This window comes from Oxyura jamaicensis, chromosome 7, assembly GCF_011077185.1.
Source record: "Oxyura jamaicensis isolate SHBP4307 breed ruddy duck chromosome 7, BPBGC_Ojam_1.0, whole genome shotgun sequence".
NCBI classification, from domain to species: Eukaryota; Metazoa; Chordata; class Aves; order Anseriformes; family Anatidae; genus Oxyura; species Oxyura jamaicensis.
Genome location: NC_048899.1, coordinates 90,661 through 111,305, shown reverse-complemented (window position 1 = coordinate 111,305; position 20,645 = coordinate 90,661). Strand labels below are relative to the sequence as shown.

General features: G+C 36.9%; 2 protein-coding genes across 10 annotated transcripts in view; both read left to right on the top strand.

Annotated features, from left to right (window-relative positions):
* The first annotated feature begins 680 nt into the window (after positions 1-680).
* CFLAR (CASP8 and FADD like apoptosis regulator) lies at positions 681-19,835 on the top strand. 9 transcript variants are annotated; one of them, XM_035332067.1, is made up of 12 exons: positions 681-1,230; positions 3,871-4,044; positions 5,834-5,897; positions 6,012-6,443; positions 7,261-7,366; positions 8,555-8,690; positions 8,858-8,955; positions 10,036-10,087; positions 11,092-11,141; positions 12,305-12,383; positions 16,746-17,259; positions 18,191-19,835. In XM_035332067.1, exons 4-12 carry the CDS (start codon positions 6,148-6,150, stop codon positions 18,327-18,329), a joined length of 1,470 nt encoding a protein of 489 aa, XP_035187958.1. In that variant the 5' UTR covers positions 681-1,230; positions 3,871-4,044; positions 5,834-5,897; positions 6,012-6,147; the 3' UTR covers positions 18,330-19,835. The 9 variants fall into 9 exon arrangements, with proteins under 9 accessions (XP_035187958.1, XP_035187960.1, XP_035187959.1 ...); XM_035332068.1 differs by lacking the exon at positions 5,834-5,897 and having other exon boundaries at positions 682-1,230; positions 3,901-4,044; XM_035332062.1 differs by lacking the exon at positions 5,834-5,897 and having other exon boundaries at positions 682-1,230.
* Positions 10,908-20,645, top strand: part of LOC118170090 (caspase-10-like) — a 28,205-nt gene continuing 18,467 nt past the window's right edge. Inside the window, exon 1 of the mRNA XM_035332058.1 lies at positions 10,908-10,966. The gene's annotated coding sequence lies outside the window, so the exon portion shown is untranslated. The remainder of the gene's footprint in view (positions 10,967-20,645) is intronic.

Genomic DNA, 20,645 nt, shown 5'->3' with positions numbered 1-20,645 from the left:
TTTGGATTTTTTTTTTTTTTTTTTTTTACTGTTTGAAGTGGAAATGTTTCTTCACTTATCTGACTTGACACCGTGATCTTCACCTAATTGTTCTAAGGAGTCCAGTCATCTGCATTTTACAAGGTTCTCTGTTAAGCTTTCTTATCACTGCAAGCATATCTCAATACCACATTCCTTACCTTTAAACAGTGTAACCCTGTGCAAAAACAACATTTTTATTCCCGCATTACCAACATTTTACATAGATATATTGGGCACGTTCACTGTTACATGGAACTAGTCTATGTCATTTTTGTATATTTATGAGTTAAGATGTATCATTTAGTGATTTAATAGGCAGGCAGCATTTTAGTCACTACCCCAGGCTGTTGCCTTAATTTAGGATGAACATATTTTGCCAATATTGTAGAAGATACAAATCTCTTATTTATTATACACATTCTACTCCTATGAAGATATTTATTTCACGTGTAATACTAACCTTTCCTGGCAAGAGACTATTTCCTGACAACCTCACAGATGGAAGAATATAGAGGTAAACCTTACTCATCTGAAAATCTACTTAAGTCGTCTGCGGTCTATGCATGTACAGACTACGAGATCACCCCTCACCCCCTTTTCCTTAGAGTTGCCGCCACCCCCCAACCTCAGCGAGCTGGAAGCCATTTTGTGCATAAGTGCAGGGGCTGCACGCAGGTGACGTCCTTTCGCTTCAGCTCGGCCGCCATTTTGGGGTGGGCAGATTTTTGCGCAGCTCTGTTTGCTGCCCTGAGAAATAGTGCAAAACAAAAGTGTAATCTTTCATTCGCTTGCCCCAAAATGGCTGGAGTCACGATAAATCGTAAGGGTTGATGAACACGATTCGGCAGATGAATAATGAGGGTATGGTGACTGAAACCAGCGTCTTCGTTCCTCAGTGAGGGGAGATCTCAGCCTTGAGCAGCGACTGCTGCTATCTATGCGGAGGGGTGGCTGTAGTCGCTAATAACCTTAAGAAGCATGAGCGAAAAGCACTTGAAAAAGTCGTGCTCTGAAACTCGAATGCGAAAGAGAAAGAAAGGCGATACTACGGAGTCACGATTTCCTCCGCCGCCTTACTCGAAACTACGCCCGGTGTAGGGGAGCGCGTTGCTAACTGGGCACCGCCCTTCCCCCCTTCTTCTCCTCCTCCTCTTCCCAATGCTGAACCTGGCCCCGCTGCTGTAGATGAGGCATCCCCGGCGTGCTTGGGTGCGTTATACCTTCATCTCTTCCTTTTCCTCCGTACTTTTTCCTGCCTGCGCTTTCAAGGTAAGCGCCCCAACCCACTGTCCTTCGGCATCGGGCCCTCCCCCTGTGCCCAAGCCCGGGCTCTTTGGGCAGCGGGCAGGGCCGGCCTTCGGGCGGGCGGCCGGGCTGAGCCGGATGTGGAGAGCTCGCAGCAAGTGGGGCATGAGACCGTCCTTGCTCGTGAGGAGAAAGGAAATCCCAACACTGCCTTTTTGCCTTGCAGATCTGAGACTCCTTTCTCTTTATTTTCCCAGTGTGATTTAAATTGACGTAGTTAGAGAATCTGTATAAACGTCCTAGGGTAAAGCCAATTTTATTTTTGTTGGTAGTTTGATTTTTGTGTGTGTGCATTTTTTGTGCTATTTATTTATTTATTTATTTATTTATTTATTAGGAGGATTGGGGTGCTAAACTTCGCTGTTTTCCCTGGATATCTCGTACCATCTCGTACTCGTTCTTTTACAGGGAAACTTTAAAGTTATGGAGCATGCTCTGAAGCATTTAACATGGAAGAATGCTAGATTATATGGATTCAAAATGCAGTTAACGCTGTGGTTTCACCACCTCTACCTCATCAAACTAAGCAGAGTGGAGAAAGCACTAAATGTAGCTATAGTACCTGCTGTATTAAAATAACCTCCTGCTCTTCATGTCTTCTGTAGTGGCTTCCACATGAGTTCATCTTGTGGAAGAAACAGAGCATTTCCCAAATAACCATGCCCACTGATATTATATATCCTGTTTTAGTTGCTGTAGAGATTATTGTGAAATGTGAAAGAAACAAATGCTGTTTGAAGTGATAGGCTCACTGTAGACAAAGTGTAAGGTATGAAATGGTTCCTAAATTCTTTTGAAAAACCTTCCTTTTTAATCTGAGGCATGATAGATGACCTTATAATTAATACAGGACACTATGCTTTGCCTTGCTAATCACACTGGTATTTGTATGCTGTGCAATATTTGTGTTGTAATCATGGTAGCAAAGGTTTAAGTATGATGTTAAACATCAAAGACTAAAATTGCTTGAGCCTCATATACACCTCTAGTTAATGCCAGTAGGAAGTTAGTATATCCTTGCATGTCTTTGTGTCTGAGGTTTTAGTATGTTGCTATTTGCTGCATCTTGGGGGAAATAAAAGAAATCTGGACCTGATTTTGGTTCAGTTCTGGATGAATTGTCAGCAGAGTGGAAAAAGTTCAAAAATGGCAGTGTAATTAAATTCATTAGCTTTGTAGAAGTAGATTAACATACTGGTGCTTTTCTATCTTGTCTAGTGTGGAATGGAAATGCCTTGTGTTCTAAGGAATGTTTGCTTATAGTCTTCGGTTTATGTCAAAAAATATTTTTAACCTTGTTTACCAAGAGTCAAAAGTCAGTGCAAACTTTGACAAATAAACCCATCACAGAGGTGTTTTCCTGTGCAGTACATGAGAAATTCATCTATAAGTGTCAATTCAACTTTAAAATTGTCAGTTCAGTGGTTTTAGAATAGAATCAGTGGTTTTCTCTATAGAGACTTTGCAAGTATTTCCCAGAAGAGCTCTCTCTTGAAAATTTGGGGTGAGAGTGAGCTAAAATAGCCAGACTTAGAGAAAACTGCCCCTTCATCAGTTATTTTCCCTCACTGTGCCTGGGGGTTTCCTTCAAGTACAGGAAAGAGATTTTTTGTTGTTGTTCTGTGTGTAGGCCTTTACTCAACCGCTAATGTTACTGTCAGTATTGGTGGTGGTGTTCCACTTCAGCTATTTGGAATGATTCTGGATCTCTTTTAAAATGAGAATGTGTAGTGCTCTTGGTAATTTTTTTTAACATCTTCCCACTTCGTAAGCTTTGCACTGAAACACCAAAGACAAAAACGTTAAGTATTTTCTTGCAGCGATATTGGCAAATCACGTGCACAAGAACATACAATCTACTGGAGTGGCTTTATTTCTAATGAATATGAACTTTTGTCTTTCCTTTTGAGAAGCTAAGCATTTTTTTTTTCTTTTTTCTTTTTTTTCCCCCTCTCCTTCTTGTAAAGAATATATATTCATTGGCATTCAGCAACTCCCCTTGCATACTGCCCATGAGATCTAAATTGAAAGCCAGACTTCTGGGTTTTATATTGTCATTGCATGCCTCTTTTTATTTATTTGTCTCTGTTGCAGCTGCAACAACTGTAACACTGATTTTTGCAAAAGTATTTGTATCAGGTGGAAGGGTGGTGCATGAGGCCCTTCATCCCTCATGGTGAAGTTCATCTGCCTCAGCTCTATGTAGATGGAATGTATTAGGCTTATCTGAGTAGTGTGGTATTACTGCTATCAAAACACGTTGTTTTTGGGTGCAAAGTTACAAATCCTGTTTCAGATACGAAACACATGATTTTGCTCTAAGTCATTGCCCATTTAGAACCCTATGGTGGGAGTGAGTGCTATTAACCAATGATTACGTATGCACAGTTGTTATTCCTTATATTTAGTGCATCATTCCTGGTTCACTGGATCAATGGATTCATACACAAGAAGAAAGAGGGATCCTAGCTCTTTTCTTTTTTTCTTTTTTTTTTTTTTTTTCTTTTTTCCCTTCACTTTACAAAACTAAGTAGCCCCCAGGAGTAATTCGTGATGTTGATATCTGACCAACAGAAAATGAGCTGATACAATCAACTGTTTATGGACCATCACTGGAAAACACTGGTTGCAAACTGTTGTGTGCTGGATCTGGATCAGTGATACAACAACAATCAAATGACAGTTTTTCAATGTTCTTATGGATAGCATTGTGAACAGGTAAGAGAGATTCAGCACTGGAAGTATTGATCAGTGTTGTTTTTTTCATAACGAGCATATGATTTATATAACAGAAGCTCACAAAAATATTTTTTTTTTTTAAATTGTGTTTTTTTTTTTTGTATTTTTAGATAATACAAATATTGATTTTTCATGTATAAAATCTTAAGTGTAGGAAATACTGCGCCTCCACACACACACGCACACATCTTTTTTTAAAAAAATATATTTTTAAAAGATTAGATAGAATCAATTAGAGTTGTTTTAAAAAAAATAGTTTGAGATTTCTGGAATGGCCTAAAGAAGTGGCATTTCCATCTCCCGTTAGAGTGAGTCACAAATATGACTTACTCTTTTGAAAGTCCTGGCTGTATGTACATGGGAAATGCTTTCATATGGGAGGAGGGTATCTGCAGCCTTGTTACTGTCAGCTGTTTTTGAATGCTCTGTGCATCTGAAAATGAATCCAAGTGGCCTCAGTTACATTTTGAGGACTATTGCAAATACATTCCATCTCATTTGCACTGTGGTATGTAAGTGTCTGAAAAATCCACTGCAGTCCACTGAACTCCATAGAAAATACAACTTGCTAAGATAGGTGTAGATAAAGAGAGACTTTGCCCCAGGAACTTGAATTTGGTTTGCTCTTTCAGTGGGTAGTGGAACCCATTCTATGGGTTTAGTTGAACTCAGCTCTTACACGTTTTCTGGGGAAAGTCAAGTAAGGGTATAGAGTTGTTTTTTTCATTTCAATAGCACTGGAAAAAAAAATGCTTGTAAGTGAACTCATCTACTTAATGCATGGAACAATATGTGACATTGCTGATTTTGACTTCCAAAATGTGTAACCAGGTCTTAGCATCTTACAGTGTATTAGTCTTTGAAGCCATACTGGCTTTTGTTTTATAGAATGGTTTACACAAAACTGCGCAGTGTAGTACCTGGACTCATTTTAAGGCCTAAGATTTATCTTCAGATTGCCCATTTCATCTTTCTCTGTGTAGGTAATGGGGATCAGAGAAGTATAGAATTTCCGTAGTTGGTGGCAGTGGAAATTGAGCATAGCACCCTAGTTATTTTGTTAATCACAAGGGTGGTTTTTATTTCTTGTTTTGAATTTCCGTTTCACTTTTTAGTATGATAAAACATAAATGTCACATGAAGAAAAAAGTGGCATGTGGCTTAACAATACCTTCAGAGTTAACCACTTTGCATACAGAAGGTTGGATTTTTTTCTCTGTGTGGTTGTTTCTTTGCCATTTTTGAGCATGTCTCAAAAGAGAGTGCTGGGGGATCCCTTAAAACTCCATTAACTTATTTAGAGTGGAATCGCTTTAAATGATACTAATAAATAAGACAATCCATCCATTCCTGGATTTAAAGGTAATTAATGTGTAAATATATTACATTGTGAATATTAATTTTATTTTGGCTTCATTTAAGGCAAAGTACCTACTCGATAACATTGTTTTTGCTTGTTGGTGTTTTTATCGTTTTGTCTACAATGTGTGGTTACACTACCTCCTAGCTCTCAAAACACTTCCTGAAAAATGTCTTAAGACTTCCAGTGCAGAAAAGGTAATGGTGGGCAGGAGGGTAGTGGGTTGTTGGAAAGGGGTCAGAGCTTTAGACTTATATTGCAGTGGAACTTAACTCTTACTTCCAGAAGCAGTTGAAATACTTACGCTCATCAGCAAGCTGATTACTTCTGTTTCACTTCCTATGGAATTTACAGGCTTGAATTAAGGTAATTTTACTTTAAAAAGAACTTCATTTTTTTCTTAACCAGCATGACCTACCAACTACTATTTTTTCTGTAATGAACAGCTGGGAGAACCCCTTTAGAGCGAGAGGTCTGTATAGACTAAGTTGGCCTTTTAGTTGTAAGTGAAATATGTCAGATAGGAGAGTTAGTAGTGATCTTGTGTAGATTGCTGATTTTAGAGCCTTTTAATTCTCTTCCACAGAACTACTTACGTAAAAATGCATCCAGTTGTGACTGAACACCAGATAAGTGCTGTGGTAGACATGGACTTCATGTCATGTTGGCTTTCTGTTTAAAAGACAGAAGGCTGGCACTTCTAAAGGGACAGTGACAAAGTGATGACCAAGTGCCAAGTGCCAGCTGTCCTTATTCACCAAATTGAAGAAGAATTGGATAAAGAAGAAGGTGAGATAATGGTTTTCCTTTGCCGAGACCTTGCTCCTGACTTGGCTACTGCTGATCTGAGAGAGCTTTTGATGGCTTTGAATGAGAGGGAGAAACTGTCTCTTCTTGGATTGTCTGAGCTGCTGTACAGAGTTAAGAGGTTTGATTTGCTGAGAAGGATCTTGAAGACTGAGAAAATAACAGTGGAATTTAACCTTGCCAGGAGTCCCAGACTTGTCCCTGATTACAGGTATCTATTTCAGCTACTCTGTTATTTTCAAAATTCATGTATTTGTGCACTTCTTGATTTGCTTGTTTTACTGTCTTGAAGGTAAAAGAAAAGCAGAAATGTGCATCATACAAGAGTTAAAATGAAAATAATGTCTAGTTTAAATCCCTAAAGTGAGTCTTAGTAACTTGTTAAAAGTAATGACATTAGAAGCATCTATCTTTACGCAATTTGTGTATGTTAATCAATGAATATCATAATGTTTGTATAGTTCTAGATTAGTAGATAGAAAGGATGCCTTATAGGAACATCATTAATTAGTGGTATTTTCTTCTCTAGTTTGTTTTGTGCACATAGCCTCATGATACAGCTTTTTTCAGGTGACTTGTCTCTTACTGCTCTCTTCTCTTTAGTTTTAAGAGGCTTACATGAAGGAGGTCCAGTGAGCTCCCTTGAGAAACTTCAGAAATAAATATATGTAATCATAAGGAAGATTCTTCTGTGTTGATATTTAATGGAAATAAAAAATAAAAACAACACAGCTGCTAGTTTAAAAAAAGTTGAAGATGTGTTATATTGTCTTATATTCTCTCACTTCATCTCTGTTGAAATATTAAGCAGACTTCTGTTTCCCCAGCAGTCAGTCTGAGTTAACACAAGTGCTGACAAGCAAGAGAAGGTATTTTATAATTGGGTCTTGGAGCAAGATAGGCTTATTTCCTGTCGTTTAGTTGGGAATCATACATTACCCAACTTCTCCCACATTCCAGTGGGAGTTAGACAAGGGTAGGATTTTGCTGAAAGCTAAACCTTTAGTAATGTTTCAACTTTATTTCAGGGTACTAATGGTAGAGATTAATGAGAATCTGGAAAAAGAAGAAGTGGGTTCTCTTGTTTTTCTACTCAGAGATTATGCACCTCGTATGAAATTGGCAAAAGATAAGGTAATATCTTTCTTCTACTCTTCTTTTCTTAAGCAATAAGAGGTTGAAGTAAAAAGCAAGATAGCTAGGAGAGGAGACTACTACAAGGGGTAGTGAGGCAGGAGTAGATAGAGGTCAAGTGTGGAAGGAGTAGTTGCTTTTATTTCATTCCTTGTTTTTTAATGCTAGAAAAGAAGCTAAATAAATGGAGAGACCAGTGAAGTTTCTGTAGTGAATGGTGTTAGTGTGAACCTCACAGGCAGAAGGCAAAAATAAAACCTTTTTTCAGTGTTACTGATCTGAAAGTTCAAATATGTAGAATTTCAAACCAATAACAGTATTAAATATATCTTGATTTATTACAGCACTTACTGTGTTTGTACTCTCCTGTTCTGTTTCATTTACAAAATAATAATTTTAATAATAATGTCATTTTCTATATGCTTGTACTTACAATATTTGTTCTGAGTGCCCTGAGAAAGCACAGATTCAGTAGAGACAACTCAGAAAGCCTGACCACTGTGCACAGAACACAGAAGACTTCTGTCATCTTTTTCTGAGGGTGGTTTGTTTGGTTAGTTGGTTGGTTAGTTTTTACCAAAGAAGGGAAGAATACCTGCAAATTCCCCAAAGCTTTTCTTACCTATTACTTTGTGGCATATGAGGTGACATTCCATGTGTCTGGCTACGTAGTAACAAGGAAATGCGGAAACTGTTTACTCAAAAACTTAGAATTGCTTTTAATAATGTTACTTTTTTTTTTTTATCACTCCTTTGATAAAAAACTAAGAATTTATATTTTTTCCAGATAATACCTTCTTAGTGTTTAAGCAGTAATGTGTCTAGCTCCTGAATATTACAACCTTTACCACACTATTTTCTGGGTTTCTTTTTAGTAATAGAGAACAAATTACTGAGATATATTAGGACTTGGGAGAACGACATGAAGCTGCATCAGAGGAGGTTCAGGTTAGATATTAGCAAAAGGTTCTTCACCACCTGGTCAGGCACTGGAACAGGCTCCCCAGGGAAGTGATCACAGTACTAAGCCTGCCAGCATTCAATAAGTGTTTGGACAACATTCTCAGAAATAGTTTGATTTCTGTGTGGTCCTCTGTGGAGTCAGGAGTTGGACTCAATACTCTCTGTGGGTCCCTTTGAATTCAGGATATTCTATGACAACAGTTTGTTTTTCTGTTGCTGTTACAGAGTTTCTTAGCTCTAGTGATCGACTTAGAGAAACTAAATTTGGTGGCTCCTAATCAGCTGGATCTGATAGAAGAGTGTTTCCAAAGTATTCACAGGATAGACCTGATTAAGAAGATTAAGAAGTACAAACAAGAAGGTAAAATGATATTTCTGCACTGGTTAGTCTTGGTAATAAGGATCAGATGTGCTCTTACTAAAGATGAAATTACAAGTCTGAGTATTTGCATTCTTCAAGGGTTTAGGCTTTTCAAACAGTTAATATATCACAGTGCATTTCTGTGTGTGTTTCTGTTAAATTTTCAGCTTTTGTGTCCTCCGTTCATTCTCAGCCAGTGTATGTAAATGCACTTCAGGCATCTCTCCCTAATCTCAGTCTGATTGATCCTCCTTACAATTCAGAGGTAAGTATACAATAAATCAGACAGATCCTTTATTTCTAAATATTACAAAACATTGAAAGGGGATTCATCTCTGCAGAGCCTAAGGAATGAGAGACTGCTAGTGACAAGAACATTGTTTTATTTCTCTGGTTCCTGGGTCTAAGGCCTGATTTAGATTTTCTGACACTGGGAAAGATCTCTTTTAGGGAGCTTCTGTGAATTTTTTTTCCTATTAATTGGGAATGTGAAATCTGTATCTTAAAAGCTTTTTCTACTGCTTTGGGGTTTTGCTTTGACTGTTCTTTGCAGAACATTGTATTCTTCTTCATACCTGTGGACTTTACAAAATCCAGGGAAAGCAGCTTTTAAACTTTGTTAGCAGAAGGTTATAGCTTACTTTTTAATGAGAGCTTTTCAGATGTTGTGTTTGTTTGTTTAATCTAATTTTAACCAAAGTCTGTCAACATACCAAAAGGCATCTGCTCAATTACAATGAATCAAATCCTATTGTGTGCAGTGCTTTTTATGTTTGGTTAGATCTGTTGTTGTAATAATGTGACCTCTCTTGAAGTCTTTAGCCTTGCATAGAAATGTTTTCTGAAATACATCTAATAAGTATATATGTATAAAGCTTAAATACAAAACAGTATTGATGTTATTTATTTTTACTAACAAAGAACAGCATTGTTTTCCAAACTACTAATGGGAAAGAGTATACATTGACTTTCCTTATTGTGATCATACTATTTTAATTTCCTCTTGATTTTGGTGAAAGTTCTTCCTTGCTGCTATATAGGAAACAAAAATTCATATCTTCAGACTTTTTTTTAATTATTATTATTAATTTTACTGCTGTAGGGAATAAACTTTCTTTGCTTTTCCTAGAAAACTGCTAACTTTTTAAAGACAAAGGGTTTTGATCTGTTTTCTTTCCTATTTTTTTTAATTGTTGTTTTGTAATTCTAAATAGCAGATAGATGTGAATACAAAATATGTAATTCTTTTATTGAGGAAGATAAGTATTACTGTGTTATACTTTTGGAAGATATAATTATTTGTTCTTGAAAGACAATGAAAATATACCAATTCCTTCATTTTTAGATCCAGAACATGAACAAAGAAAAATCACAAAATGGACAAAGCTTTTTTCAAGGTAAGAGCATCTTACCAGCTGGGTAGATGGGGGGAGAGCAGTGGATATCATCTACCTTGACTTTAGCTAGGCTTTTGATACTGTCTCCCATGACATCCTGCTAGCAAAGCTGAGAAAGTGTGGGATAGAGGAGTGGACGGTGAGGTGGGTTGAGAACTGGCTGACTGGCTGAGCTCAGAGGGTGGTGATCAGCAGCGCAGAGTCTAGCTGGAGGCCTGTGACTAGCGGTGTTCCCCAGGGGTTGGTGTTGGGTCTGGTCTTGTTCAACATCTTCATCGACGACCTTGATGAGGGAATAGTGTCTGCCCTCAGCAAGTACGCCGACGACACAAAGCTGGGAGGAGTGGCTGACACGCCAGAAGGTTGTGCTGCCATTCAGTGAGACCTGGACAGGCTGGAGAGATGGGCAGGAAGAAACCAAATGAGGTTTAATAAGAGCAAGTGTAGAGTCCTGCACCTGGGAAGGAACAACTGGAAGTATCAGTACAGGCTGGGGGACGACCTGCTGGAGAGAAGCTCTGAGGAGAAGGCCCTGGGGGTCCTGGTGGACGACAGGTTGACCATGAGCCAGCAGTGGGCCCTGGTGGCCAAGAGGGCCAATGGGATCCTGGCGTGCATTAAAAGGAGCGTGGCCAGCAGGTCAAGGGAGGTGATCCTCCTCCTCTACTCTGCCCTGGTCAGGCCTCACCTGGAGTACTGTGTCCAGCTGTGGGCTCCCCGGTACAAAAAAGACAGGGATCTCCTGGAAAGAGTCCAGCGGAGGGCCACAAAGATGATACGAGGCCTGGAGCATCTTCCCTATGAAGAAAGGCTGAGAGACCTGGGTCTGTTCAGCCTGGAGAAGAGACGACTGAGAGGGGATCTTATCAATGTTTACAAGTATCTGAGGGTAGATGAGAGAGAACTTGACCAAACTAGATAGGTTTCTTTTTAACTGATCTGCTGTCAAAGAAATATTACCATTAACTATATATTGAGATTACTTCTGTATGTTTTAACCACAGAAGAACCAGTCCACATGTCCATTCAAGAATCAGGACCAGCATCTCATAAAGTAAGTGCTTATGCATATGTATGTATGAAAATGTAATAAAAACCTCTGTAGGTATTTACCTCAGTTCTCTTCAGGTTTCATTTGAGATTTCCTATAACTGCGTGTAACAAGAACAGTGTGTGTATCCATATCTTCCTTGGTGATAAAGAGGTTTTTTGAATTGCTTTTGCAGATATAGTTTTAATATAAAATACTTGCTGATACAAGATAATACTGCAAGCAACAGTGTGCAAAAAGCATGTGCACAAGAAACTGCATATTCATGAACAGAGTCTAAGTCAAAACCTGATTGAAATCAGACCTCTTGCATTAGAAATGACAGGGCTTCTTTCTGTGTGGTCAGTTTTGTTCTTTAATTCTTTTTTACGCCCTTGCTCTCCAGATAGGAGAAAGATGTGCTTTGTGTATCAGTAGTAAGGATAGTAAGGATTAATAGTAGTGGTTTTTGCTAGCTTTGCTATATGTCAGGAGCAGGGAGATACCTATAGCAAATTGTTTGTTATCTCTTTAAAGAGAGAGAGATTGTGTAGAGTCACTGAAGGTTTTTGAGGAATGAGGAGGCTTCATGCTGTTGCAGTAATAAAATAAGGAAATTGTTCTGCTAAGCAATGGCTGTTGTACACCTGAAGAACACAGTTCTCTACGGTTGTCACTTTGTCATGTTGGCAATACAAAGCTTATAGCTCCCAGCATCTTAGTAGTGGTTACTCTTAAAGAAATTAATTTGGAAGGACTATAGAAGAGTCATTGCTTTCATAGCCCAGGTCTTTGAAAAGCTCTTCTGCCCCATCTAGCTTTTTTTTTTTCTTCACCATTTGAAAGTCTATTCAGAATTCAAGTTCACTCTCAAACTTCCTTCTTTCATTCGTGGTCCAGTCTTAATCTTTGTTTATGGACCATTAATGTAATAAGATTGAATACTAGAATACAGAAGTTAAGCCTGTACATGAAATAGGGAAAAGCCATGAATCTGTGTCTCCTAAATTTTTGTTGCATAGGTAAAACATTTAAATTCTAATAGGTAGGCTTATGATAGCTATTCTGTGGAAAATTAACAAAATGTGATTGAATAGGTTGGAAGTGGTTAAATTTGACAAAAGAATCAAGTCTGTAACTTGAGGGAGTGACATAGTAACTTGGTATTTGTCTTTCACTTTCCTCAGGTGTTCAATGATCAGTACAGAATGCAAAGTCAACCTTTAGGAATATGCCTGATCATAGATTGCATTGGTAATGACACGGGTAAGTCTCTGGAAATTGAAGTTCCTTATCCTATTATTCTCAGATAATTGTAACAGTTTAGTACAAAGAATATGATGTATGTTTTCCAGCCAAGCAAGAGTGATGTTGTCTAAGATAGCTATCTATTAATTACAGTAAGTTTTCTAAAGCAGAGGGTTGAAAGGCCCAACCTGAGGCTATCTAAATGAAAGAACTTATAAGGGGATGGAAAGGGGGGAAAAAATGATGTCCAGAGAGACCAATAGAATACTTAAGCTACAGTCATACAGCAGGTTAGGCAGAGATGATAAAGATGATGTTTCCCACCATTCAACGAAAACAAAACTGTTACAGACTTGAAGAGTAATCATATTGGACACCACAGATTTTAAATAGCTGAAGGCACGTGCACTTTTATTAATAATGCACCTACTCCTCTGTTACATCTTGCACAGTTTAACTGAAACTGTTACCATAGTTTCAGAGGGGCAGGAAATTTGTGCGTTTTTTCTTTCCTCCCAAATTAGTTTAGGAGGAAAAAAAAAAAGGAAAAAAAAAAAAACCACCTAGAATTCGAGGTAGACAGTGCTGTGGTTAAAATGAATTTTTGTGATCTCCTTTGAAGAATCCAAAAATAATATCCTCGCATAAGCAAAAAATAACGGTACCACATCCTCACCCTCCCAAAAAAAAAAGCTCCCTCTCTAGGTCATTGGAACACAATGAAGCCAAAAATAAAAATTGAATGTTTGCAGATTATTTTTAATAGGTTAGGCTAGGAGATGTAGGGGAGGAGGGTTTGTGGGCATATATTTTCACTTTCTTATTACTAATGTTCTAGGCAGACAGACCAATTGCTATTATTGATGCAGTTATTGAAGAGAAGTGGGTGCAGAACACAAACACAAAGTAAAATTTTATTGTCTGCTTGATAATAGTATTTTAGGTAAATTATTTAAAATAATAGACTTAGTTTGCCCGTAGGATATCAGGAGCTAAACAGATTCACAATCCTGCCATGCATGGAGACAAGGGAAGGCACTGAACCCACTTAGATGCAACTGGGAAACATCCTTTGAGATCTGTTTTTCTGTTTATCCCAGCAAGTTTATAAACTACCTTTTTTGCAAAAAGGGGGAGGGGAGAACAAAAATGTGTAGAAACTAAATTGTTTAATATACTTCTTCACTTCTACTCTCAAAAAAAAAAAAAAAAAAAAAGTTATGCTGACTTTGCCCCAGGTGGAAAAGGAAAAAAAAAAAAAAAAAAAAAGAAAACATTTCTTGCCGAGAAATTAAAGATTGAGTTGGGGCTCTTGAGATCAAAAATTTTGCTCTGTCCTATTGCCTGCTTCTGTTCTCCCCTCTTCTCACTTTCATGTTAGCTTTAGTGATTCAAAAAACCTATGCAGCCTTAATCTGGAAGGCAGCATGGTACAGTCTGGTCTACTACCAAAATAATTACTTAAGAGTTCTTTTTCTTAAAAGTAAATGCAAAAAAAAAAAAAAAAAAAAAAAAAAAAAGTACTGCTTGAGAAATGTCACTGTAGGGAGCTTAAGAAGACATAGAAAAATTAAAAATTGCCTTGTTTGCAAAATCACCTCTTTAAATTTCTCTAATAGGATGTGAGCATGTGCTGAGCTGAGTTATTAAGTAGGAGTATTTCACTATGCCAGTCCTGAGGTTTTTAAATGAAACAACATAGAAGTAGACAGGGCACATACACTTCAGAAAACAGGAAGTAAAGAAAGAACTATGTCAGTTCACAGTCAGACATAAATGAATTTAGGTCTCCTCTTCCCCTGAAGGCACAGGTTTTTTTCACACAAAATGTACTGTGTAGACTCCTTTGCAGTTATTGCTACGAAATAGAAAAATGCTCAGAAATTAGAAATAAAATGTGCTGTTCTTGTGCTTGTATAGGCACTTCAGTACTTGCTCAAGTAAAGGAAGTATAAATGTGAAGGAGGAAGATCCTGCTGACTGGAGACGATAAAAATAGCCCACACATTCAGCATCTGGCATGCCAAGTTTTCCTTTAAATCATGGCTTTGCTGCTATTGTCCCAAAACTACCCAAACCAAGTCTTGATGTGCCTCAGTCTGCATTGCATGCAGAAGGAATTAAGCCATGTCTCAGATTTTAAATGTTGCCAGTCCATCATCAGCATTTTAACGTGGTAGAAAGCAAGACTTCACTGGAATATATTACTGTTCTGGTGAGATTCAGATGAGGTACAAGGCATATGACATTGTTTAAATTAATTTCTAGAAATGCATTAACTACTTGAGACTTTTGGAGTCACTTCTGAAGCCTGAAAATACCAAAGAGAGAGAAGAGGGCAAGGAGGAAGTTAGGAACTGTATCTGTGGTATGCATTGGAGTCTGTAGCTATTGCAGGATTTAATATGAGGAAGCTGAACTAATGATAAATGATGTAGGAACAAGAATCACAAAATTGAAAATACCCAGTAAAAACAATGTGAATCCATCAGATGTTGATAAAAGTTGAAACCAATATACTCCTTGCTGTTTTTTAAATAGTCATTGGCTGCTCTTCTCATTTCCATTTAGAAATTATTTTTTTTATCCTTGTGTTGTAAACAAAAGGAGAGAAAGTTATTTTATTTTTACATAAATTGTGGAAAATCCTCAAGTGTCGCTTGTGGTTTGTTGGGGTATGATTGTTGATCTAGGGATGCTGCTACATATAACCCTTGTTTTGTTTCATCTCAAGGGAAAACTGCTGTATCTCAAACTTTTACCATGTATAAGTTCTGATTCATTGTTAAACAAAGATATCAGCTCTAACAGTTTCTTGGGTGTATTATTTTTAAATTGTGACACAGTGTATGTGTGACACAGTGTATGTGCCAAAGTTACATACCAAGGCTTGTATCTTTCTCAGTTTACTCAAGCACTAGTGAGGTAAAATAAATCGGAGGAAGAGCACTCCGGTTTTGCCTAGGTACTACTGCCCTCTAATGGATGAAGTGCCTCATCAAGTATATAACTCCTAAACGGTACTGAGTTACTCCAGGGTAAATAAATACCTTTGCAATTGATGTCTTCCACCTGGATTTTCAGAGCATATTTTGTTTTTATGTCTAAAATAAAGTGTATTTTCCTTTCAACTTCAAAAATATCCCAGACGTTTATTTTGATTTGGAAGTATTTTACAAATATTTTATCAAACTAATAGAACTGGAACAAAACCCAATAGTTCCTGTTCATTATCTTGCTATAATGCAGAGTTTGTATCTACCCTGTATTTTACCGAGGTAAGTTAGGAGATGTGTTCTATGTTTTCACTGTGTTTTTTCTTGAGGAGAATAGTGTGGTAGTACAACTCCTGCTTTGCTGCCAGTTACCTCTGAAATAGCCTTTGCTAATTAGGGATCATTAAATGTTTGAAGTCAAGTTTCTCGTGCCTGTCAGGCATTTTGCATAAAAGTCGTACTTGTTATTTCCTGTCATTATTATCAGAAACTGTGTATAGGCAATGTATATGTGGTTTATACTAAAGATACGATGCTACAGTTTTATAAGACGTAGTAACTTGTGGTTCTCTGAATGCATAGTTAGATGTGGTTTTAACCAACTTGCGTCTGGTTTCACTCCCATATTAATAAACATCCAAAGTAGTTATTCAAAGCATATTATACTTTCCTGCAGCACAAGTTTAACACAGTTACAATATATTTAATCTTGTTCTTTTTTGGTTGCCTACAGTTTTAATTTCTAGCATATTTGAAAGAGTTTGTAGTTGAGAAAAATGCCATTCTGTCACTGTTACAGACTTGTTACAGTTTTCCACCTGGAACTCATGAGTTTTAATTTGATTTATATAATAACTTAAGTGACTGCATAAGGTTTCTTTTTGACTGATAAAGGGGAGCCTCTTTTTTTTTTTTTTTTTAATCCAGTTCTGCATATCTGTAATAACCATTCAGAGTAATTTTGGAAAGCTAAAAAGGTGAAACAAACTTCCCATGCTACACAGTGCACTCATTATTTCAAGAATGTTTTATGTGAAGCATTTTCTAATCCCTTCTCTTGCTTGATATTTTAAATCCTAGGAACCTGGGATATTGTCTCTAAATGAAAACACACAAAACTCTGTGAAATTAGGAACAAATTACACACTACATAAGTGTCTTTGCTGTCAGGATGTGCATAACTCATGTTAAAGGCAGTATGCATATAGTACTGTGTATGTAATGTACTGTGCAATCAACATCAAGTACTCCTGATTTTTGAATTATTATGATGAAATAAACATCCTATTTCCAATACTGAAATACTGTAAATACTGTAATTCTTCTGGATAGTTGTGACTGAGCCTTGATATGCTGTGATTTAATCACATCTTGCTTTTTTCAGATGTGCTGGAAGAGACCTTCAGAGGCTTAGGCTATGATGTTCGTTGCCACAGACATTTAGATATGGACGCCATGAATGAAACGTTGCTTGAAGTTGCAGGGTTACAGAAGCACAGGAATTGTGACAGTTTCATTTGCATATTGGTCAGCCGTGGAAGTCCTCAGAGCATCTTCTGTACAGACCAGACTTTTACTGGATTCCCTTTGGAACAAATAAAGAAATATTTTATGGCAGACTCATGTCCTGAACTCCGAGGAAAACCGAAGCTCTTCTTTATTCAGAGCTATATTGTTCCCAAAAATGAGCAAGAATGTACTAGTATGTTGGAAATAGATGGAAATGATGATAAAATTATTGCTAATGCAAAAATCCCTTTGAAAGTCACTATTCCCCAAGTAGCAGACATCTTTTGGAGTCAGTGCAAGGTGGATGTGTCTACAATAGAAAAATCTCCAACTTCATCATCGTATTATCTGCGTTGTCTGGCTGAGCTACTCCGTAATCCTCATAAAAGGTAAATAAAACATAGGAAAAAACTTCTTCTAGGGCAGCCTACTGTCCTAGAGAAAGAGATACATTAAATTTAATCCTTTCTGGTCTTGCAAAGTGCCTTTGTGATGTGTCATATGTTAAAGGATGAGTGTACCTGGTTCTGGAACAATGTCACAGGAATGTAGTCTAGAGTGGGAGTGAAGCTTCTAATTCTGGAGAGTAAAGTAAGTGTGTTATGGCATGGAGGCCTGTAGAGTGAGAAGGGAAGAACCTGTCCCGGGTAATGTATATCATTACTCTAGTGCTTTAATCAGGATTTGAAATCTTCCTTTTCCAAAATATGAGGTGCATACCAGGCTTCTGTCAAATTGAGACTTGCCTCTTAAATCATTAAGAATGGATCTGCTTGCAAATTAAGAAGTCAGTGTTTGTTTGTTCAGGAAAAAGGATTTGAGAGGGGAGGATTTTGTCCTTTGTTTAGATACAATTCACCTATGCTTTAGGAAGCTACAAGATTGCCAATTTATAATCTTGAATTAAAGCTATCAGAAGACATTAATTTATCGAAAGAGATTATCAAAAGAGATCTGAGCAAAAATCAGATATGCTTAGATACATAAGTTTAGCAACAGTGATTTTCTTTCTATAACTGACTTAACAGGGAGCTAGCAACTGCTTTTCAATGTAGTTGCAGGTTAAGATTTAGATCTTTTCACAAACCCTTGTAGAGAAATCACAGATGTTCATGATGTCAGCATAACTGTTGTCACAGTGGTAATTTGGGATATAACAGATTTCCAAAATGCATATTCAGCTTCGTGTTTTAAAGGTGTAATATCTGCAGTAAAGAAACTTTATCCTTGCCGAGTCTATAGTTATCTTCTACCTTGTGGATTCTTAAAAGGTGTCTTGCTTCCTTGTCTAATAAAAAGCTTTTACTTTTGTTGCTACAGGAAACTGTCTATATTAGATATCCATACAGAACTGAACAGAAAAGTCTATGAATGGAATAAGACTACAGACCCAAGCCAACAATACTCACTTCTGCTCCAGCACACACTGAGGAAAAAACTTTTTCTTTCTCCCACTTAACCACTATTGGAAATAATATGTTTGAAGTAGCTGAGAAATGCTTACCATGATCCACTTTCACCCACGCTTTAATTTCATATGTATCTGAAGTGCCTGTTGCTTCTAAACCCAGTGATTTAGAAGCATTTTGGGTTGTTAAGGCACTATATTTTATATTTTAATACAAAGGGCTCTGAAAGATTGGATAATAATGGCAGCTATTGCATAGACCAGCAACAGACCATACAACCAAGTGCAACAGGTAAACAGTGTATAAAGAGCTCTAAACTGTACAGTTGGGTTTTCTAAGGTTTTGTGTTTTATTGTTTGTATTTTAGCATACCTGGTATCAGCGCAATGATCTATGCTCATATTTTGTTGCTTAAAACAACCAAGCCAGTGCAAAACATTGAAGTTCAGCATGCGAACTGTTAAAAATTGACCAGGTACTTATTCCCAGCACTTAATAATGAAAAATGTGACAGGAGAAGATGCCTACCCAGCAACACCAGCTCTTTGGTAACAAGTTCTGACTTCTGTGCCTCCACAGACTTTAGCAAAACATAAGGAAGAGAGAGATGGTCTTCTAAATAATTTGGATTCTATCTGTCTGTATTAGAAGATGTGATTCACCCATAACCCTGTGTCATCACTAGTGTCCACAGCATACAAGAGTTGTATGTTAATAGATCAGTCTGACATGATTTGTGCTGTTTTCCACTGATGCAAAAATGAGTCTACATGTGGCAGGGTTTTATGGTTGTCTGTGCAGTTTAAAAAAAAAAGTGTGGCACCAGGCATAGTTGCAAAAGTACGTTGTTTTCCACATTTCAACCAAACGTAACCCACTGCCTGTTAAGACCAAATTAAATTAGGTTTCTCTCTCCTCACACACATCGCTTTTGCTTATGGAAAAGGATATGTTGTCTTAAACTGATTTATTTTTTCAAGTTGCCCTCATCCCCCTAGAAAAGGTAGGAGTGAAAATTGTATTTTTTTTTTTTTTTTCTCCAGTGGAGTAGATTCTTTACATGAAGAGTTCAGTTGACCTGCTTGCTATATAACTGTAAGACTTGGATGTGTTGTATTGAAATCCATTGTGGATAAATCTGGGGCATTCTCTTCGCAACTTAAATAGGTTAATTTCAAACTTGTAATACTATGTTATAGTCTCCTGTGCAGAAAAAAATAAAATTCAAGGCTTTGGTATGCCTTCCTTGATTTCTAGTATAATTACATAATATTTATACTAGTTCCTTGAGCAAAAATACGGCAAAAAGGTTTATTTGCTAGTGTACCTGCATTTTATTTGAGCAAAAAGCAGGTGTGCTTTTTATATATCACTTTATCGGCAATGTTTTTCATCATAGATCAGGTCTAAAAGGTAGCTAACAGTACTGCATTGTTACTAATTATGGTAGCCATGGCCACAAAACTTACTCTGATAGCAGGGACACTTTTTATCCCTCAACATTATGCTGTACTTCTGGATGTTGGCTTGACGTTGTTTTTAATATCTTTTTTTTTTTTTTTTAAAAAAAAAAAAAAAGGAGGGGGGGGGAAATCAAAAATAGTTTTCAGGTAGCTTCTATAATTGAAAATAAAAATCACTTTTATTTGGTAGAAGATATATCTAAGTCCTGTAAGCACACAGGAACCTTTTTCCTTGTTATATGATGTAGGCTCAGTTTCTTTCTGAGACATGGTTTCCAAACCTGCTGGTTCGTGAAGATTTTTAGAATGTACCAGGAAGAGAAACACACTGAATAGGTTTTACCTTACAATCTTTCTTTAGCCATCCATACAAAACATTAAGATCACTATATGTATTTATTTATATTAACATATAATTTTGTGTAATGTATATAAAGTACATTTTATATCATTACAATTAAATGTTAAGGTAGTGTCTTTTTAATTTTATGTTTTGTTTTATTTACATGTTAACTATAGAAAGTGAATTCACAGTTGTGATAATTTTTTTGCACAAATCAGAAAAATACTTTGGTTGTATTACAAGCCTATGCACACCATACTTTTCTCTTTCCCCTTCATAAGCAATAGTGTCCTTGTTAATTAAAGTATATGGAAGCTTCTTAATAGCTTTGAATTGGGAAATGTAACCCAAAATTTTATCTGAAATTATGGGTACGTGTATTATTTGTTACTATAATTTTATGTAATTATAAGGCATAAGCATAAGAGGAAAAATAATTGTAAATCAACTTTTTTGAAATCCACAGATTCTCTAGAAGCTTGTTCTGTATAAGCATTAATGTAAAAAGTATTAAATTTCATGATGTTATAGATCTGGAAATAAACACATCATAGCAATGA